This window comes from Cupressus sempervirens, chromosome 2 (assembly GCF_028749045.1).
Source record: "Cupressus sempervirens isolate cs-2001-9-10 chromosome 2, ASM2874904v1, whole genome shotgun sequence".
NCBI classification, from domain to species: Eukaryota; Viridiplantae; Streptophyta; class Pinopsida; order Cupressales; family Cupressaceae; genus Cupressus; species Cupressus sempervirens.
Window position 1 is genome coordinate 73,888,087 of NC_143119.1, and position 24,101 is coordinate 73,912,187.

General features: G+C 35.7%; 1 protein-coding gene across 2 annotated transcripts in view; it reads right to left on the reverse strand.

The window, feature by feature from the left end:
• Positions 1–498: 498 nt before the first annotated feature.
• Positions 499–24,101, reverse strand: part of LOC149571104 (protein ALTERED PHOSPHATE STARVATION RESPONSE 1-like) — a 46,572-nt gene continuing 22,969 nt past the window's right edge. For both annotated transcript variants that reach the window (XM_089812662.1, XM_089812663.1), the window contains exon 5: positions 499–1,944. In XM_089812662.1, the coding sequence (XP_089668788.1) occupies positions 1,182–1,944 (763 nt within the window). In that variant the 3' untranslated portion in view covers positions 499–1,181. The remainder of the gene's footprint in view (positions 1,945–24,101) is intronic.

Genomic DNA, 24,101 nt, shown 5'->3' on the forward strand with positions numbered 1-24,101 from the left:
GGACAGGTTCGCATGTGTGGGAAAAGTAACATACGCCGATCCGTCTCGAACCGTTGGGATCCTCCACGCAGAATCAACAAAGAATTCAGATTTCAAAACAATTACCAATTGAAAATCAGCTGTTGTGGATCTAAAACATGCCAGATCCAAATGTTGTTAATTCTTAGCGCTATTTTTTATCATCAAACTGAACATATTATTTTATTGATATTTCCCGCATTCCACTATTTTGAATCGATCAACTCATCTATTTTTACCTAGTCCAATTTGTGCTTATTGGATTGGCCAGGGTTGCACATCAAAGAAAGTTTATTATTCTTCAAACATACAGAGGAAAGAGAGACAGCGTATTATTATAAAGAGAGAAAAGGTAGCCTACACACCATATACCAACACAGAAAAAATCAGGAAACCAAAGAGTCGGTTCATATCTGAAATTTCTTTGCAGCCAGACATTAAAATCACATATCTAGGAAAAACTGTAGAAAAACTAGAATCTGATAGCAAAAAGGGGGACCTTTATTTGTATACAATAAAATTTTTAAATTGGTAATACTTCATTGCCTAGCATTTTCCATTGGATTTCATGATATTCTCAGAGTAACAAAGATATTGAATGCACATGTTTTAATGCTATAAAAAGTTAACCCTGCCAATTTTGGTCACTAGTCAATCAGAGTAGACATGCTTGAACAGTGATACCTGTAAGAATCAATCTTACATTGTACAAATTCCACCCTGCAGTCTCTTTTTCAAGCTTGTTTCAGATGTTGGTTTAAAGTATATACACTTGGATAATAACTAGAGATGCACCAAGTAAAGTGACACGTACATTGTCTTAAAAACTGAACCTTAGGTTGCACCTTGTAGACCGAGTTGCGACCCGCTTTGATTGCTTAGACCATCGAAGATATCACTATAAACTTACCAGAACCTTAAGTAATTTATATTCGTCGTTATGCCATACAAAGGAATAAGACCAAGCATACATTCCTGCATCTTCCTTCCTGACTACTGTACAATTTAGTGCATTAGTGTTCTTTTCTTTACACTTCAACAGGAACACCTATGCACTGAGGAACAAAAATCTTACGTTACACAATCAAATTCTTATCCTAAAATATCCTAAATGAAAAACCAGGGCTTTCCTCCTTTAACACAACTCTTCACCTTCAAACATCCTAGACATCTGATATTGTACTATTCTGAATCTTTTGATGGAGCTGTTCGTACTCTTCAACAGAAGCTGAAGCAAACTGTGTCAAAGCCTTTAATGTAAATCCCAATCCAGTTTGCAATGTTGTCAAGGTTGCATCTTGAGTTTGGTGAATAATATTTTGATGCCTTTCCTTTTCCTCCTCAACACGCTTTCTAAATGATTCTATTGATAATTTTTGCTCTGACATGGCAGTATCAATAGGTCCTGCCCCATCATGCCTTCTGCTCTCCACTCTCTGTAGATGGGTAACCTTTCTATCAAGGTCTTTTGAAAGATATTCAGTCCTCCTCTTTTGACGATGCTCTTCATCCTGTTGTACCCAAAGTGCGTGGACATCTACTGAAAATTTTTGGATGCTGTCAATAACTGGCTCTGCTGGCATTTGGCCAAATGCATAATACCAATCACGGCAGATAATGAAAATAAGAGGACTTGTTGTATGTGAGGAAGATTGCGACTTTGACTTGGAGGAGCTATTGGAATCTAGAATAATGCACTTAGAGAGCCATCCATAGAGGGCTTGGAGATAAGACTTTTGGGAGTAGATCCACTTACTGAAGCTTCTACGCCAATCATGAAGTGCGTTTTCTAGTTGACCAGTTGCCTCTTGGTGTGATTCAGTCAACATCCCACCATCAGCAGAACAACTCAGAGACTTTGCCACTGTTATGAATTGATATTGAATCTGATGGCATTCCAGCATTCCTTTCCACATTTGCAACAACCTGTAAATGAAGAGCGTGGGTAGCAATTCAATATTAGAGAATACCAGCAAAAGTGAACTCCAAAAAAAAATTATGTATCCTAACAGGAAAAGACCAATCACTTTTTACTACAGAAAACCACAAATTAGATAAGGCAACTACATAAATGAAAAAGATCACAATTTTTTTTTTTTTTAAATAGCCAACACAAAAAAAAATGTGAAGCAACAATTCAAGGGAATATTGATCAAGCACACGGTTTTGTGCCCAAATGTAACAATATGCATAGATGATTAAAAGAGCGCAAAGCGATTACACCTGTCTTCCAATGGTGTTAACAGTGTAAAAGTTATACATTTTACAAACACCAAAACCCACTAGACATGGCATTATTTCTAAGACTGTAATGAATATTATACACAACTGATACCTCCTCTTAGAATCATAAAGATGTGGAATTGAACATAAGGAAAGCGAAGACAACAATGCTTATCATCTTATGTTGAGACTGGCATTATCAGTCAACAAAATTCGGACATCAGTAGGTGATCTGAAAAGTTAAAATTAAAATGATTGATAAAATAATTGTTTTCACCTTTCAATGTGCTAGAAGACTGATGCAATTATATCAACAAAGCTTTAGTAGATCACTTCCAATATCATTCAACCTTTCCATTTTTGGAAACAATGAAGTTTATATCAAAACATGAAATATATAAAGGTGGTAGAACAAGCGTTCACACCTGGACCTCTATTACTTCTTATGCATCTTGAGAGTTTCTAGCTATGGTGAAGCTCTTTGAACCAACTCCAGGAAACTGTTTTCGCAGTTTTGACCTTTAGTTGGCATTCTCGGTTTATATAAAGTTGTTACAAATATATTTATCTATCATTGGGGTAATCCAATGCCTCTGGTTTTCAGGCCCAGTTGAATGTCTTGCAATGTTTGAGGACTTGAACCAACTTCTTCTTTGGCCAAAAGAAAATTGAGAGTTTGACTTTTGGTAGTTGGCAATCCATCTTCACTCCACAGAGCTAATATCATCTTTGATTCTGGAACTCCTATGATTCTTGTTTTCAATCCTAATCAAGCCTTTCTAAGCTGTGGCTGAGAACTTGAACTTGAGAGTTGAGAACTTGAACATTTTTTGTGATGCAGGACCTTTGGTTGGCATTCCCTCTTACCTCCTTATCATCTTTGATTCTGGAACTCTAGTTGCTCTTTATTTTTAAAGTTGGAAACTCAGTGGCCTTTTCAAATTCTTGTTCTAAGGTCAACTTTTTAGACAGTGCTACACTTTTCTTAGTTTTCTAGAATCCACAGTACTTTACATTTCATTTTTTGGCATTTTCCCACTGCATTTCAGCATCACTAAACGGTGTTTGATTGCCTTCTTTGATCTTCTTTGCATTTGCAACCTGCACCACACTTCTCCTGGCATAAGGTGCGTACCCTGCATCATTAAATTTTCGCTAGCTGCATTATGAGTGCTAGATCTAATTTCAGAGGCTTTTTGCATCAATATGGTAGCATGGAGTGCAATTCTATTTAAGCTAGGTTGATCATTTGACAGGGAATTTGGCATCATCCTTTTTGTTTTGTTTTAAATCAGTTTCTCATATAATTTAGCTTGTAAAAATGGTATCATCCAAATTGTTGGGTTTAATGCTTTCACATATATTATCATTTCATCATGCACAGTCCTGTAGACAAATTTGACTGCTCCAGACCATTATGCAAAGTCTCACATACATGTAGCTATCAGCAAATTCTTGCATATTTTACTGTAAATTTGTCGTGTCTATGTAATTACTAGTAATTATCACTGGTTTGTCAAACATATCAAGAAAAAGCTAAGAAAAATCATAACCAGTTTAAGACTGTCATGAATATCCAGATAATGTGTAAAATCTCCTATCTTAATAACAGTTTGATAAATAAATAATTATTAATTAAATATATTGATCAAATTAATCAATGTTATTATGAAATAGATAATTAACTAATATATATTATTAATGAACTAGGTAGCATAGGTACACATACCCACTTACCCAAGTATAGGGTATTCAACGGAGAGCATCATAGCTAAAGAACTTGATTAAGATTTCTGATTTTTGTTTCAGTTTTTTTTTTTGCATATCAGATTCTTGTTTATCAAGCTTAATTCAACACATAATCAATTTGAAGCTTTGATACAAGACTGATTAACAGTAATTTTATCACTGTTCAATCAGAAGTTTATCATTTGCAGTATGTCATTGTTATATGACACATGATCTTATTCATGTTTAAGGTCTACCTTGTATATTATGCATCTAAACATTTAGCATGTATTATTATCACAAACATAGGCAAATCTGAAACTGAAAACAATACATCACATCTGCAAGCTTTATCACTGTACTTTGTCTTGAAAAACCATTGTTATGACTCGTATTTTCAGATTCTCTTAAATATTAAATTATATGACAGAAAGATTGACGTACCCCCATCCCCTATTTCGAAATAAAGTTGCACACGTACCATAAGTACCTGTACAACCTTGTTAATGAATATATCAACTTTTCATATACATATGGATATACACTAAGTCATAAGATTCGCCAAATTTCATCCATGAAGTTCGAATTTCAGCAAATTTTTACCCTTTCCAAACTTCATCCGAATTTTATGATATTCAACATAATTTCGTTATTTATAATAAGATTATATTAGCTATTTAGTTTAATTATTTAGCAATGTTAAAACTATTTTGACAATTTTGTGGATATATTTATTATATTTTAAAGTATATATATAAGTTCAATTTAATGTTGATTTTTTTCCGAATTTTTACCCATTGTCGAATATCATCCGAATTATATGATTGACGAACTCGAATTTGAATTCGAATCTTGTAACTTAGCGCACACACCCACACACACACAGACATCTAATATTAGTTAAATAAAAAATTAATGAATAAAGTTATAAACAATATTCTTAAATGAGTAATTACATAAATATGTTAATTATTAAATTTTAAACCAACAATATTCATAAATGAGTTATTACATAAATATATTAACTATTAAAGTTTAAACCAACAAAAATCATAAATAAATAACTAATAAGTATAATGATGTTATAAGGGACAAAATATTAACACCCAATATAAGTCCATAACAATGAATAATATGGGAATACATTTAATAAACTATACAGGTGATGGTGATATTATGCAGGCAATTATTAATAACTAATCATACGACTTGACCTAGAAGATGATGTGAATAAACAGACAAGTTCTGAGTCAACCGCCATGTAAGGAGATGTGTAAGGAGTTGTCTGCCAATACACCAGCAGACACCATTCAATGCCAACGGTCCATTACAATACGAGCTAAAACATTATTAATTGATGAGGAGAGGCATCTAAGAAAATCGGAGAAGTCATCGCACCTCATCACTCCCCCAAACGTGAGATATAAAAGTAACATTCATGAACACTCCAAAGGGACCAAGAAGAAGGTGTTAAAAAATCATCAATAATAAGAAAACGGAAATCATCGAGACTCAGAGCAGCCAAGGCACTCACACTGTATGAGACATCGAGAGTCAGCAGTTGATCAGTCTATATATATTTAACAAGTATCAATCAGATATAAGTACCATTCATAGGCAAATTATCTCTATAACAATCATACTTCTGTTCCAGGCATGTACACAGACTCGAAACTTTTAATTAATAGTTAACTCTCTTAACAAATACAATAGAATATGAATGCGAAGACTTGTTATAATTTTTATTTAGGGAGGAATGTCAAAGATGCCTTCAAGGAGAGGCCATTGTTAATTCCAGCCAATTGGTTATTCCCAAAATAGGGTGGGGATCAGCGACCCGAGCGCCTTGCAGGTATCGTCCCAAGAAAGGCTTAAGGGATTAAGGGTTTAAAGTTCATAAAAGTTGGTGGACAAATTCACCCACCCACACTAGTCAACCCCCCCCCCCATCCTCCCAAGTTGTCTTGAATATTCAACATCTAGAAGATGGACCTATCACATTGAAAAAAGAGGCTTCATCACACTTAAGGAAGATGTTACAGGGAGTTATACTTCTTGACCAATTCATAAAGGCTTAAAGCATTATATGAAAATAAAGGACGAGAATGGAGCACCCAAGTTGATGAGTTGATTATGATGAGCTTACGACAGTTACAAAGTATATGTTATCTATGGACTCATCTTGAGATTTCATGGTTAGGTTTTGATTAAGGCTTTAAGCCTCAAGTTTTGGGTAGGCTTAACTTGTGATTTCATAATTAGCATTTGATGGTTTCATGTAATGCTTCTCCTATTCATTGGGTGCTTGACATGGAGATTTTATAGTGAATTTTGTATGCTATTATGCTGCGAAAATTCCTCTGATCTCTTGTTGGTGTAAAGTTTCTGCAAATTCTGCTATAAATCAGACTCAGATAATACCTTCTTCTTGCTTGCTGAAGATGATCTTCTTTAGTTCAGACTTGAAGTGTCTATCAATAGTATAAATCCTATTCTGGAAACGTTCTTACTCTGCAATAATTCGAATAAGGCAGTAATGTAGAGAAGTGGACTTTATTTCATATTGTGTGCTCTCTATCCTCATACTTACCCTATATTTATATTGAACACAAGAGGCATGTCCTCACAAAGGACATGACTCTTCTAGGTCGGCCCTTATAATAAACACATAATTATCCTCCAAGATCGGCGTCTATTAGAAGATCAAATTAGATAGCAAACAAAGTTTAACAACTATGCAAACTAAACATTATTTAATGCTCCTAAATGAGACAACAATAAGGTAATTCATAAAGGGTTATAAATAGGCAAATCCTACATGAGGATGTCCATGCTTTATCTGATCATGTACAATCTGCTGTTCAGGTCAGTATGTTATCAAAGTTACATAGAATTAATAGTTGGTAACACTACTATAAAGGTTTAGACTCTGCAAGTGTATTGTAACCATTTGATAATTGAATGATACATATGTTGCTTTCAAATGTGGGATTTCTTTGCTTTGGATGGTTTCACTCACAAAAAATTGTGTTTTTACATTTATTTGCTTGCTTTTAAGATTGAATTAGGATTTTGCATGTCGATCTTCTCATAGATTAGTCTAAGATGCATATCCAGTCCTTTTCTTTCTTTCATATGTTATTAGAGCTTGGACACATCAAATCTTAGGTGTTTGGGACAAGGTTTGAGTAGAAAGCCGTTCCAAAGGACATTTTGTTTAAAGAAACTGGAAAGAACACCAAGGATAGAGACGGAGTTCACTAACACTTTCAGTTGTGAAAGCTTAAAATGGATGATGCACTTGTGAACAAAGATTTAAGGGCTATATATCTAGATCTTGTACAATCTAAAAAAGTGTACACTTGATTTGCAAGATCTTGCAGCCCTCCTTTAAGTGATCTCCTAGAACATGGATGCATTTATGCTTGAATTGCTGTCATTTTTTTAGTGTTTGCCCATTTTCAACAATTTTTTCTCCACCCCCGAGATCTTAGAAGGAATCCCAATGTGGAGAACCTCTAGGTAAGGGTCGACATCATCCCTTACCCAAGGTATTTTTCTTCGGATCTCGGGTTTACTTCACGGTTTTCAATCTTTTCCCGCCCAAGCTCAGTCCGCTCCTTTTGGATTTGATTTCAAAATTGGTATAAAAGGGTGCTTACTCACTTCATTTGATCATCCACTACACACGTAAGCTATCTATTCTATGTGCAAGCCAATCAACCACACACATTCAAGATCCATTCTACTATCTATTTCAAGAGCTACAAGTTATCATTTTCAAGCAAGCTTTCAAGGTGCATTCAAGGAGCTCAAGTCTAGCAAACAAGGATTAATTGGAGGCCCAAGTTTCATGTCTACAATCATACATTTCCTTCTCAACATCTAGATTCTTTCTTCATAGGAGATGGAGTTGGCCATCAAGGGAGGAGATCTACATTCATGAACATTGCACAAGCATTCAAGCACTCATACTTGAAGCATTCAAGAGTATGCTTACATCCATGGATCTATGATTTGGCACTTGTAAATCTATTGCATTTGTGAGACATCCTACATTATCTTTCTACATACAAGCATCTATACATCTTTGTGGATAGCATATCCAAATTCATCCATAGAGCTTTGGCAAGTGAGGTGAATATTCACATCGTTCTTACTTTAACATGCTTTTTCATTTCACGGTTAATTCTTAAACAAGGGCTTGGCAACAAATTTCCATTCTTCTTGTGTGCACGAGCAAGTTTACAAGTTTTTGGAGTAACAAATTCAGATTTTGGATCTAGGGTTTTTGGCTTTTGTAGAATTCCAAATTTGCATATCCTTAATACAGACAAGGTCAAGGACAATCTTGGCACTTACTAGTGTTAGCATGAATGTTGATGGTATGATTGATTGTGAAGATTGTAAGGATTGTTGGAGAGATGATTGAGTGCTTATGTGTTGCATTCATGACTTGGTTTGTCATTGATGTCAACATATCAACTTCTTGAACAATTCGAGCAGAGTAGCAGAGACAATTTTTGAGTATTGCAAAGGACCGGTTGCATGATACTGTATAGGAAATTATATGTTGTTGTTCATGTTGTCTCTTTTTGGCAAGGTTGAAGCTTTTTCAACGGGCTTGAATTTAGGTTCAAGACATGTTCAAGATAGCAGAATCTAGTTTCCATTCTACGAAGATTGGCAAAGGATATTCAGCTTGAGGCCAACTTTTGTTAATATCTTTATGGGAAGAGTCAAGTGTAATGTAACATGTATTGTAATGTTGTAATGTGGTCCTATATTATTCATTGTACATTGGGAAAGCCTCAAAGCTAACTCAATTAATTACTTTAGGACTTGGTATAAAGGAATGAAGTTTTCTTGGTTGGAAATCATCATATACAGCCATAGGTATGTTATATAATGTTATGCGAGCTTGGATGCAAATTTTGCTAAGGTCAGAGCAATGGATGGTTTGTTGATGTGCTGGAACTTCAAAGGAGTTGTATTTGCAAAGAAGTTATTGTATTAGTTAGTACACACCTTGGTTATGTTAACCTGAGATTTGTTTGATGAAAACAGATTTGAAGCAATTTGAACAATGGGTTCAGTTGACTTCCTATCAACTCCTAACAAGGTTGGAATCTCCTAATAGGGATTCAAGGTCTCCTAACTGGGACTTAATGTACTGATTATATTGAATTGGCTCCTAACAAAGTCCATCCTTTCACAAGGAACTTTTATATTAGTACATTATCTTATGGGCATCATTCCCACCAGGGTTTTTCCTCTGATCAAGGGTTTCCCTAGTTGACATATCTGGTATTATTGTGTATGTTGTTCATTCTATGGTTGTTGCATCTTTTGGTTACATGTTCCAGTTTTGATAGTGTTTATTTAAAGTTATTTAAGCGCACAATTGATTCAACCCCACCCCCCCACCCCACCCCCCCCCCCCACAACTCAATTGTGACGGTGGACTTTACTTTCTAACAATTGGTATCAAAGCATCAGGTCCTTGAAGGGAAAGCTTAACAACATAAGGAGATCTATGGCTTCTTTCAGGAAGGAAAGTTCGAAGTTTGATGGAGTGAACTATGAGAATTGAAAGGAAAGAATGAAGACTCATTTGATATGTGTGGGATGTGACTATTGGTTGATTACAAGCGAAAGCAAGGTAGTAGTAGAAAGGAAAGATTTGGCTTCATGCACAAAAGAACAGAAAGACCTATTCATGAGCAACATGTTTGCCAGAGAAGCATTGCTATCAACTCTTCCAAAGTCGGAATATGGTTAGTTAAAATCTTTACAACTTGCACATGATATTTGGGTTAAATTGCAAAATATATTTGAAGGAGATCAATATGCAAAGAAATCTAGATTGCAGAATTGGATATGTATGTTTGAGGGCACTAGAATGCAAGAAGATGAAACTGTAAGAGAATACTTTAGTAGGATATCTAAGATTATAACAGGAATCAGAAGTTGTGATGGAACAAAGACAAAAGATGAGATTGTGTGGAAGATTTTGAAATCTTTGACACCTACTTATGATCACAAAGCACAAATCATTGAAGAAATAATTCCTATTACACCTAACTTTATCAGAGAGACTCTTCTGGGAAAGTTGCAGGCATTTGAACAGTGGATGACACAGAAAGAAGGATTACCTAGAACAGAGACAGCTTTTAGTGTGCAGAAGGACAGACCTACATTAACAAGGAGTGCGAGCACAAGTGGAGACTACGCTAGCGATTGAGCTGCTAAGAGAGAAGATAAAAGGATTGATTAAGGTATGGCATTGGTTATGAGAAGAGAACCTGAAGGTAAGAAAGCTTTTGTTTGTTTGACTTGCAAAAAACTTGGTCATTTTTTATTTTAGTGGCCTAAGAGAGAAAAGAAGATAAAGCCTAGAAAGCCTTATAAATCTAAGATTACAAAGGATTGTTTCTTTGTTGATGAGGATGATGAATTTGGTTTTAAAAATATTAATTTCTTAGAAAGTGATGATTAGGATGAAGAGATAGGATTTGTTGCTATTAAAGAATAAAGTCCTGAGAAGAAAAAAAATGAAGTTAAAGAAGAAAAAGTCTTAGTTTCACATTTAGAGAAGAAAAAGTCTTAGTTTCACATTAAAAGTTTGATTGGATTATAGATAGTGATTACTCTCATCATATGACTGGAGATATGAATAAATTTGTTGAACTTAACAATTATGATGGAGGGATGGTAAGAGTTGGAAATAATGCACCATGTTAGATTAAAGGAAAAGGATCTATTACTCTTGATGGGAAAACTAACACTGAAAAGTCTATTTTGTTGATAGATTGGAACATAGTCTTTGGAGTGTTGGACAGCATCTACACAAGGGATATTAGTTGCAATTCATAGAGAAGACTTGTGTAACAAGGATAGAGAAGGTAAACTGATTGAAATAGGTACAAGGAAAAGAGGTTATGTTTTTCAATTGAACCCTATTGAGATGACTTGTTTGGTTGCTAAGATGGATGATAGTTGGTTATGGTATAATAAATTTTGTGAAATTAACTTTGAGACATTGTGAAGATTAGAACAACACATGCAGTAAGAGACCTACTTATGATTGTGAAACCTTCTAACATGGTTTGCAAGTAGTGTATAATGGCAAAATAGAGAAAGAATTCATTTCCAAGTAAGGCATTTACTACATCAATAAAGTTGGAGTCTGTACATATAGATTTGTGTGGTCCTACAAGAACAAGGGCATTCTATGGTGAAAGGTACTTTATGATTTTCATTGATTATTTTACTAGGATGATGTGGGTAGCATTTCTTAAAGAGAAATATGATTCTAGTGAGAAACTTTCAGAAGAAACGAAGAATGAATTTGAGATGAGCATGATTGGTAGATGAAACGCTTCTTGGGATTACAAATAGCACAAAACAAGGATGGCATTTTCATATCACAAACTAAATATCTTAAGGACTTGTTGACAAGATTTGGTTTGGATTATTATAAACCAATTGGAACACCTATGGTTATTGGATGTAAATTGTCAAGAAAGGATGACTCTCCTAGTGCATTACAACCAAGATATAGATCTCTGATAGGATTGCAGTAGTTAACACATACAAGACTTGATATAAATAATGTAGTTGGAATTGTGGCAAGATTTCAAGCAGATCCTAAAGAGACTCATGTTGCAACAATGACAAGGATATTCAAATGCTTGAAAAGAACCTCAAATTATGGTTTATGTTAAGACAGATCAAATGACTTTACCTTATGTGCATATAATGATGCAAATTGGGCAGGAAATGTAGATGACAGAAAGAGCACAAGTGATGAAGCATTCTTCTTAGGCGAAAGATTGGATTCTTGACTAAGCAAGAAACAAGATTGTATCTCACAGTATGGCAGAAGCAAAATATGTTGCAGCAGCAAATAATTGTAAACAAATCATTTGGATGAAGCAAATATTGTAGGATATTGAGATTGAATTTACTGAGCCTATTATCATACATTGTAATAGCACAAGTACAATTAGTATGTCAAAGAATTCAATATTACATTCGAAGACAAAGCAGATTGCAATAAAGTATCATTTCTTGAGAGAAAAGGTAGGAGAGAAGGAAATAAGATTGGAATATGTTAACAAAAATGAACAAATAGTAGGTATATTTACAAAACCTTTGGCTTAGGACACCATTGAGTACTTGAGAGGTTGGGGTTTTGCCCCAACCTTTTTCAGAGTAGTTGATGCAGGATTGCATCAATCCAATATATTCAAAGCTTATTCTTACATTTGAACTGTACGTTAGAGATACTTCCCATGGGGGAGTAGTCACTCTTTTGAGCGTAGTTATTAAGAACTCTTGAGCATTGTTTAAATAGTGTCTTTTGACACTGGGCGAGTCTTTTTTTTCAGATCAATTTTAGAGATGATTGATTGGCATAATGACACCTTTGTCATTGATGTCAATGGGGGAGAGATATACATAAAAAACATTGTTGATCAATGGGGGATATTAGAACATGAAAAACTCTTTACAACCTGTCTATATCTATGGGGGAGATGCTTATGAGGACAGATCTACATTCATGGGGGGGCAGAATGAATGGGGGAGTAATGGCAAATGGGAAAGAAATTTGGCATTCTTGACAACACCTTGATGTTTTTCCTCAATGTTGTCATCAATGCCAAAGAGGGAGATTGTTAGCATTAATGTTGATGAATGTTGATGGTATCATTGATTGGGGAGATTGTAACGACTATCAGATAGATGATTGAGTGCTTATGTGTTGCATACATGACTTGGTTTTTCATTGATGTCAACATATCAGCTTTAAGGACAATTCATGCAGAGTAGCAGAGACCGTTTTGTTCGGCAAGGCCAAAGGTTGATGAGTTGCTTTCAGCGGGATTAGTAATATGTTCTTGGATGTTTATAGATGCTATGTCTATGTTCGCGGAAAGAGTTATGCAGTTTTGCATGAGTTACAGAAGTATTGCAGAGGACTAGTTGCAAGACAATTTACAAGAAATTGTATATTGTTGTTTGTGTTGTATCGTTTTGACAAGGTTGAAGCTTGTTCAACAGACTTGGATTTAGGTTGAAGACATGTTCCAGATGGTAGAATCTAGTTTTCATTCTGTGAAGATTGGCAAAGGATATTCAGTGTGAGGCCGACTTTTGTTAATATCTTTAAAGGAAGTGTAAAGAATAATGATCTAATGTGGTCCTATATTATTCATTCCAAATTGGGAAAGCCTCAGGGCTGACTCAATTAATTACTTCAAGACTTGGTATAAAGGAAAGATGTCTTCTTGGTTGGAAATCATCATATGCGGTCATATGTATGTGATATAATGTTATGCGAGCTTGGATGCAAATTTGCTAAGGTCAAAGCAATAGATGGTACTATTGATGTACTAGAACTTCAAAGGAACTGTATTGGCAAAGAAGTTGTTGTATTAGTCAATTCACACCTTGGTTTTGTTAACCCGATATTTGTTTGGTGGAGACTGATATGAAGCAATTTGGACAATGGGTTCAATTGACTTCCTATCAACTCCAAACACAGTTGGAATCTCCTAACAAGGATTCAAAGTCTCCCAATAGGGATTTCACGTACTGATTGTATTGAATTGGCTCCTAATAGAGTCTATTCTTTCATTAGGAACTTTTATATTAGTATATCATCTTATGGGCATCATTCCCACCAGGGTTTTCCCTCTGATAAAGGGTTTCCCTAGTTAACATATTTGGTGTTATTGTGTATGGTGTTCATTCTATGGTTGTTGCATCGTTTGATTACATGTTTCAATTTTGATAAAGTTCATTTAAAGTTATTTAAGCACAAAACTAATTCACACCCCCCCCCCAACAATTATGTTGGACTTTACTTTCTAACAACTAGATCGTTCCTTACTTCCTCTAGGTCATCCCTTACCTAGAGCCTCTAGATTCACAAAATCAGCAATAATCAAATAAACAACAATAATGAATAACCAAAAAAGATGCAAGAGACACAGAAATATCTTGGGAAACCCTTCGAGAATGAAGTGAAAAACCTAGCCACACACAACAAAATATAATTTTATTGCTAATGAAATTCAGCCTTTCGCTAGATGTGATATATATAACACAAGAGAGACTTTTCACTTTACAACAAAAGGTCCCTTGAAATTCCCAACAATATAACTCTTTATTACAAACACAACTCTTCATATTTCCATGCCTTAACGCATGATGAATGACAAATGTCATTATATTTAATTATCATAAACTTCCTTTTTAATTGAAGGTGACTATAAGATTTCATGGAATCACTCAACATGAAACCCTTGCAAGAAACACAAACAGATTTCTTTTTCTTTTTTTTTAAATTTTAATCATGATGTTATCATGGAATCTCTCAACATGACACTAAGAGAACAATATACCCTTTGTTAATAATCATGGAATCACTCAACAAGATAGTCCTGTAACAATTGCTCATAATCATGGAATAACTCAATCATGACAGACTTGCAAGGATCACAGCTAAGTCTTTAATCATGCACTCTCTCAATGTGAATTGTCATGGAATCTCTCAACATGACATCCAACTCCATCGAGAAATCTCTCAATGTGATGTCATCATGAACTCTCTCAACAATATGTTCGCTTCTCAAAGTGAAAGAGTTATCATAGCTGATTCTTACAATCTTATTTATTCACATAGAAATAGGCATAACAAAAACAAGACTCAGTTCCATTTAAGTCTCAAATTTTACAAATACCACAAGTATTACAAGCATATATGAGAATGATGGAGATTTCGTAAGCAATCCCTCTTAATTATGAAGCCTCCCTCTGAAGCTAAAACATCTCCCTCTTAATATATTGCTTTTCTTGTTGCATCCTGCAACTAAGGGAGATAAACTTATCATCAATATTAATACTGAAAGCATACTATTTACAGTCAAATTCAAAACTTATCTCTATGTTGGTGACAGTCAACATCTGTTGTAGATATCTCTAATACAATCATTGGCGTCTCATGATATATTCATATATACACATCTCACCATGCATATAGATACATACACAAAAGAGATTCTGATCCGTGCTTCTATAACCAATTTAATGACTCAAAAAATTGATACTAAAACATGAATAATAAAAGCACAACAATACTGATCTTCCAATTTTGGCGATAAGTAGACGAAATGTGCAAATTCGTGCATACACAACTCAAGCCCTCTTGAAATTCAGTCACTAACATACACTCCTGTAATCAAAATAACCTCACGATAATCATGAAGAGAAATACAATTGTCATTTATCACATAATCTTCCACCAAATTTCTTCAAACATTACATAATAGATTCTCTCGATTCCAAAATACCATCTGATGCTACTTCCTTTATCCACAGCAGTTACACACTTCAAATACTATTCTCCATGCAATCACCTTAAATTGAGCAGTTACTCATATTGATTTGTATTCCTCATGTGAGTAAGCAATAGCTCGGCAGATACAGTGACAACTTGCCTTTCCTGCCAACAAGCCTACAATCATTAATGAAATGTCATTACTCATCACCCATCACGCACGATCTGAGATGAGGTATCCTTTATTATGGAAGTAATTGGTAAAATACTTGCATGATATTAACAGAGACCGAAAGGTCAACTTATACAAAAGAATGAGACGATGTTTCCTTAGGAAACCATCGTAAAGAATAGAAACATTCTATTCTAGAGAAAGCAAACTAAAGCTTATTAGATATTTACAATAGATAACTATTAACTAATACTTAACGACTTATCTATTATTGTAATAACCTCCCTTAAATGGTTAATCTATCTAACACACCAAGCTGTCCTCTGAATTTGACAAACTTATTAAGACCAAGAGGCTTGGTGAGAATGTCGGTCGTCTGATCTGTGGTAAGAACATACTGCAAATCTATAATCTCGTCTTCAACCAGCTACCGTATGTAATGACAGTGAACATCCATATGCTTGATTCATTCATGGAAGATTGGATTTCGTGCTAACTTGATAACACCTTCGTTATCAACAAACAGAGTAGTCGGTGCCGCTGGTGACTAATGCATATCCCCAAGCATTCGACGAAGCCAAACAACTTCATATCCTACCTTAACAATCCCTTTGTATTCGGCCTCTGTAGAAGAGAGAGAAACTGCCTATTGCTTCTTACTAGTCCATGTGACTGCAGCAGATCCCAAACTGAACACATATCCAGATGTTGACTTTTTATCATCAACAGAGCCTGTCCAATCTGAATTTGTGAACCCACTGAGTGTAGGATTAGAACTTTGAAAGTACAGAAGTCCATAATCTAAAGTGCCTTTCACATAACAAAGCATATGCTTTGCTGCCATCCAATGTTCAGCCTTAGGAGCTATTAGAAAGCGTGAAATATAGCTGACTACGAAGCTGATATCAGGCCTAGTACCAGAGAGGTAGATGAGGCTGCCTACTAGTTGTCTGTATGTAGTATCATCAACAGAAGGAGAATCAGACTTTGCTGATAACTTGAGACCTTTCTCCATAAGTGTAGATGCAGGTTTGTAATCCTACATATGGAATTTGTCTAATAGGGCCCTGGCATATTTGGACAGAGAGATGAATATACCATAACACTGTTGCCAAATTTCAACACCTAGGCAATAATGCATGAGCCCAAGGTCAGTCATATCAAAAGACTGGCATAAATTCTGTTTGATTCCCTGAATCAAAGATGTTAAATTGCCAATAATGATCAGATCATCCACATAAATAACCAAAAGGATGATGTCACTGTCAGTAGTCTTGATGTACAGATTTGAGTCTGAAGAACTTATCTTAAAGCCTTGATCATTGAGGTACTTATCAATTTTTATGTACCATTGTTACATCCCAAATTTTGACCTAGCTTGAAATATAGCCGTTGAGGTTCACATGAGGTCAATTGGCAGTTAATTTGATATTTAGTCGTTATGATTTCAAGTGAAGATGACATGTTAGTTGATCATTAATCGCGAATTCATGGAATTAAGATGAAAGGTAGATTTGATTATTTATAATTTATAATTTAATTACAGAGAAATTCCTTGCAGGGAGCATGTCGAAGGAGTGGAAACATTGTCAAAAAAGAATTAGGTAGGGCATCACCATCACTGGCAAACAGATAAAGGACCTAGCGATTTGAAACAGGATACACTCGTGGAATTGCACGAGTTATTTAAATAAATAATTTAAATAAAATAATTGAATTAAAATATAAAACATATCTTAAAGGGTTTTAATTTATCTTTTGTCATAGTATTTTTAATAATTGTTTATAAATGTTCATTTAAATATAATCAAATGATTTGGCTCCGTTATTATTTAATAATTTAATAGTTGTACATTATAATGATCGAATTATAATAATTGTATTATTATAATCTTTGAATTTTTTTTAATCTTCCAACTTATGTTCTTGCTTTTAACGGATTAATGTTGGCATGTTTAATAGAATTTATTTATTCTTTAAACTCATAAAAACTTCTTGGGAATTCGAATAGATCTTGTAACTGGAGGTAGCCGAATAGCCAAGCCGACCTTTAGATAAGAGTTTCGATGATTATTTTGGGGATAACCTTTTCCTCTTTGTATTTTCGTGACCCTTCTAATCTCATGTTATTGCTTTCAATCAATGTCACGAGTTGAAAAGAGGGCGTGGGCGAGATGAAATAACATCAGGGAATAGTGATATGGCATACGTTTTCCTCTCTTCATTATTCTTTCCGTTTATGGTTTTCATATAATGTGATGTTGTTTGAGTTCCGACTGCTTGTGTGTTCGAGCTGTAGCAATACTTGAAGACAATTTGGCTCATCTCTTCTAAATGTACGGATGTTTATTTCTGTTATCCTTTGTGTCTTGGAAGCATTTTCTTGTGACTCAACTGCTGAGTCATCTTCAACTGCTTGTTTTTCTTTTAGCCATTGGTTCCTACATTAATCACACCGGTTCATGTTGCCAATTCATTTTGTGGTTACCTTCAACAATCTGAACAGTTCATAGGCAATGGTTTTGACTTGTAACGGCTTCTAAATTATGATTGGTTTGATGAACAGACAACAAATATTTGAAAAGAAAGTTTTCTTTCTTCGGTAAGACTTCTTGTTTTTGTATCGTGTTCTAGAAAATACAGAAAACTATTACTATCAGTTTGTGACTTTCACACTTTCGGTTTTGTGAATAATTCAATGAGGTTGTGTTAGGTATCAAGTATTGTTTTCTAGAGTATATATGTGAATGAAGATTATATTGAGATTGTGTTATTTGTTGAAATCGATCAGCGTGTATGGTTGTATTTTTTATATAAGCGTGCATAATGATTGTATGGTTGTATTTTGATAAAAGGAAGAATAACCATTTGCGGATGAGATTGTAATTTGTTTTGAGTTTATATTGCATGTGAGTCTAAGAGTCTATGATACTGATTCTCAATATCATATAATAAGTGTAATGTTCCGTGCATATGCTGACTTGGCATTGTGCAAGAGCCAATGGTTGTTGAACTGGCCGCTTATTTTGGAGTTTTCAAAGATGCTCGTAGTAGTTGTCAATTCTCTTTTTCTTTTGGTTGCCTCATGGTTGAATAACGCTCTTATTTGCTCTTCTTGGTTCATTCTCTGTGTTATTTGAGGTGTGTATCTAGAAGTGTTACCAGATGGCTACAATGACTATGTCAAAGATTGAATTTATGTCTGCATTTAGTTTAGCAAGTTCTATGATCATCGGTTAAGAGCTAGAATAAGATGAAATAGGTACAAGGTATAACAATAAAGATATTTTATGGCACCAAGGATTCACTGGCTAGATGGCCTGATAATGGTGAGGAAATGTGAGTAAACCGTAAAGAAACCATGCAATAACGATGTTCAGCTACAAACAAAAATATACATATATCCATAATAAATGAAATAGCTCATGCATATTCCGATTAAGGTGATCTCCTGCTACAAAGTCGTATGACGTGCTATATATATCATGATGCCCAGTGGATGGAATGATGTTCCTTATCAATTCCGGGTAGGGAGGGCCTTTCTCAATAGAGATCGTGTGGGGATATATATTGAGGTCCGAGGTTGGGTGGTAAAGCCCCTGACAATGTTTCACCTCTCTCAAGATGTCAGATATGCGTCAAACAGAGATAAGCCATGAAATCAATTGTTTATCGGAAACAGGTATTATCATTTTTGTTTATGAGAAGGTAAGATTAAATTGAGGTATTTCATTGTTATCATCATTTTGCTTCATATAAATGAATATTGAATATAAGTAATTATCTAATCTTGAGAAATTGTCACAGCTAAGCAATCGGAAAGAAAAGAAATCTGAAGCCCTAATTGAATCTGTGGTATCAAAAACCTTAGTTGAATCTATGGTTGCGGAAGCCCTAAATTGAATCCGTGGTCGCGGAAGCCCTAAGTGGTAAAGCGATATCAGAAGCCCTAAATAAACTGATGGTAATTGGAGCCCTAATTGGTAAGATGATATGTGATGCCCTAATTTAAGTTATATTGGTATTTAGTGGTATTCATCAAATGATTTTTGAGATAACAGTCGATTTGAGAAATTGTTATAGTGTATTGGTGGACTAACTTGGGTGGTTGCAGAAGCATACTTAGATGATTTTTTAGTCTCAATTTTCCGAGGTATGTGATTTCAATTTCTGAAGTTATTTCATTTAATGGTATTTCAAGTAATTAGATAAGAAATTTTGTTTAACTGATTTTAACGGTAAATCTTCTTCACATGAACATGAATGATGTAACTGCCTTCCTATGAAATCAAAGTTATAATTGAATTCTACGCTTATGTTAAATGTTAAATTAGACCTGGGAAAACTGGTTGTTCCAACCATGCCCGAGGGGTCTGCTTCAAGCCATAGAGAACTTTTACTAATCTGAGAACCTAATGGTCTTTACCAGCAACCTTGAAACCAGGAGGCTATGTCATATAGACCTCTTCATGGAGATACCAGTCAGGAAAACACTTTTGACGTCCATCTGATGGACCTTCTAGCCAAATTGTGTTGCCATGGCTAGGACTAATTTGATGGTGTTCATCTTTGCAGTAGGAGCAAAGGTCTCCTCATAATCAATGCCCTGACGCTGAGAAAAACCCTTCGCCACTAAACGAGCTTTGTACTTATCCAAAGTACGATCCGATTTGTATTTGATTTTGCAGACCCATTTGCAGCTAATGGGCTTCTTCCCTAGTGCAAGATTAGAAAGGACCTAGGTGTTGTTCTTCAACAGGCTCTGGTGTATAGATGTCATGGCCTATTCCCACTCTAGAATTCCTTTAGCCTCGGAATATGTTTGAGGTTCAAACACACTTATGAATGTTGGCCATGAGAGCAAAGTTAACAGAATTTGTAATTTTGCTGTTTTTCTGAGCAGTTCTCCCATCAATGAGCTCATCATCATGAAGATCAGAAAGTGTCTTAGCCTACCACTTAGGCCGGATAGGAGAATGACCAACATTAGTGCTAGGAGATGCTTGATCAGCAGGATCCTCATTAGAAGAAGCTGGATCAAACTCAACTGAAGCATCTACAAAGCGAGGTGACCCTGCAGGAGAAGCTGGAGGTGTCTACACAGGTATCACTAGTATTACTAGAGCTGCAAGATCTACTGGAGCCCTCCCATCAGGTGCACCTAATGGAAGCCGAACTCCCAAATCATGAGCCATCATAGGCTTGTCTGTTGGATCAGGAACAGGAGAAACAGGCATGAATGGTCCTCGCTGCTCATCAAAGACTACATCTCAACTATAGATGAGATGAGAGGTCTCAACATTGATCAAGCGGTAGGCTTTGTGAAGACTGCTATATCCAGGAAGCATCAGTTTCTGACTCTTAGCATCCAACTTGGTGTGTGACACATCAGGGATCCAAACAAAAGCAAGGGAGCCAAAAAACCTTCAGGTGACTAATTCTAGGCTTGCAAACCTAACCAGGCCTCTTCTGGAGTTTTGCCTTTCACCGCCACTGCAGGTGACTGGTTCAATAGATAAACTGCAGTATTAAGTACTTCTGACCAAAACTGTTTTAGAACATGTTTGTATTCAAGCATGGTCTACCCAAAACTGCTTCGAAACATGTCTGTGTTCAGGCATGGAATGAGCCATCTCAGTGATGGTCCTGTTCCGACGTTCAACTACATTGTTTTGTTGTGTCATATGGGGTGTGGTTAACTAGCGTTTGATGCCATGTGTATCAAAGAAGCTAGAGAAAGCATTAGAACAAAATTCCCCCCCCCCCCCATTGTCTGATTTAAGAGTAATAATAGATTTCACAGACGATTTTTCAACTAAAGGTTTAAACTTCTGAAATATAGGAAATGCATCTAATTTCTTTTTAAGGAAATACACCCACATTTTTCTACTGAAATCGTCAACAAACAACAGAAAATACCTGGACCCAAGAACAGGAGTGGTCATAAGGCTGCAGATATCGGCATGAACAAGCTTAAGTACCTAAGAAGCTCACCATGAATTGCCACTGGTGAAAGGTGTACGATGTTGCTTCCCAGCATGGCATGCGTCACAAACTCCAAGGTGTTGAGTTTGAATCTCTGGTAATCCAAGAACAAGCTCATCTTGAGCAAGCTATGAGAGATAATGCACATTTAAGTGTCCATATTGTTGATGCCAAAGGGTGCTCACAGAAGATTGCCGAACAGCCATACCTAAGTCTTGAGAATCACTAGAATCAGTAAGTCTGAAAAGACCATGATCCTCAAGACCCACTGCAACAACAAACTTAGTAGCTCAATCAGTGATGGTGTACTGATGTGAACTGAAGGTGACTGCCAAGTGTGGAGAGTGTTGCAGCAACTGACTGACTGATAGTAGATTTAGTTCCATCCCTAGAACGTAGTACACATCAAGGAATATGAGATTCCTCCCAACAGACTGAATCTGAATGTTGCCTTTATCGACAACCTAAACTCTTCTCTGCCACCAAAAATAACAAAGTTTGACTAAGTTCAGTAGTAAGTAAACCAATCTCTATGGTGAGTGAAATGACGAGAGGCACCTAAACTAATGTACCAAGCAGACAACTTCACATGATCTGCAAATCTTTTAGCCATGAAGGCGTAAAAGACAGATTTCGCCTACTCAGTGTGCTTTGCACTGTTCACTTTGGTTTGCGAACCTGATTGCTTAGACTGTGCAACTAAGCATTTCAGACATTCAACCTTCATATGTCCAAACTTGTGGCAGTAGTTGCATTGAATGTTCTTCTTTCTGGAACCATCTGATGCTAGAGCAAAAAACTTCTACTGAGATGGTTGTTGAAACTTGCCTTTATCCTTCTGAAAAGATTTCGCAGCAAAGGCTTGCTCGGTGGAGGTGGAACTAGAGCTGCTATTGAACTGTTGTTTCCACCAATCTTGCTGAAGCGGCAGTGTGCAGAGATCAATGAACTTCAAATCAACACCAGTAGATGTGATGTTGAGAGTCTCGATAAAATGCTCATAGGATTTTGGTAAACTCCGAAGAGTGATAACCACAATACCCCTCTTCCACCATCTTGCGACCGATGGGAAGTAATTGATCATGGATTTCCTAACTCCGATTTAGGTGTGCCTGGAGCAAGAGGTGCTCATCCATGACAATAGAAAATAGAGTGTTTTTCAGAAAGAAGGCTCTGCTTTTGTCAAAAGTCTCATGAAGACCTTTAAGATGTATCCAAATCTCGACAGTTGTCTTGTTGGATGGAATCTAAGAAAGTTGATCATCAGCCACGGATAATTTGAGAAGCAACAATGCCTCTCGATTATTTAGATCCCATGTATCTTGATCAAGACCCGAAAAAGTTGGACGCTTCATAACACCCAAAACAAGTTGGATTGGTGTTCCAATATTCAAAAATTACGATGATCTGCTACTTCCAAGTGCCATAATTTCGACCATTGAATTTGGAGTTATGCTTGAGCAGAATTGTTTATCAGAGATGCCATTGCACGCTTTTCAATGAAAAACTGTGAAAATATGTGAAGGCACATTCTTCAAAGCATCGGAGAGTGACTTAGAAGAGAGCTCGGAAAACCTAAAAGGAATATGTTGTCAATTTCTTGATCAGCTAGCTTGAAAATTGAGGCACAAAAATCGAGGCACCCAGAAAAAACGAACCCAGTTGAGCTTTCGAAAAACCCACCAAAAATCTACAATCAAAAAGAAAATTCGAACCCAAAAATTAGGGTTTCAAGCAAAAAATAGTCGGCGGCCAATGAAGGTTTTGAGTGCAGAAAAATGGTGATTTCGTGGAGAATAATGGTCAATTTTTGCACAGATCCTTATTTGCAAGTAGAGATGAGCCTGGAGAGTTGAGTTTGGCCTCTGAATAATGGCAGATTTGACCCAAGAATTCTTCAAAACGAATGCGCAAATTTGAGCCATAACACAGACCTGATTTGCAAACGCGATTTGTAGAGATCCAGATGCGAACTGCAAACAATGTTAAACACGAGTTGCAGAGTTAAATTTGGACTAGTCACGAGCAAGTAAACTGACCACGATTTGCCATGGGTTGCAGAGTGACAGTTCGACCAGTCGCGAGCACAGAACCTGCATTTTTTTAGATTAAAAAACGACCACGATTTTTAGACGTGAGTTGCAAAATCGTGATTTGGAGAGGACAAAACCCTAGCTCGAGATTTGGAATTTCTCCAGGCAGAAAACCCTAGGCGGGTTTTAGAGAAAATCGACTAAAATAATTTTGAAAAAATTTAAACAAATAATTTCAAGAAGAAATTATTAATTTTTCCGAAAAAATTTAAGTATTAGCTCTAATACCATATTACGGCAGTAATTGGTAAAATACTTGCATGATATTAACAAAGACCGAAAGGTCAATTTATACAAAAGAATGAGAGGATGTTTCCTTAGGAAACGATCGTAAAGAATAGAAACATTCTATTCTAGAGAAAGCAAAAAAACGAACACAAACTAAAGCTTATTAGATATTTACAATAGATAACCATTAACTAATAATAGACGACTTATCTATTATTGTAATATCCTCACCATGCACTGTCTTGAGATCACATTCCAATTAGATCACCACAACCCATTTTGATCGATATTAATGATCATAACTTTT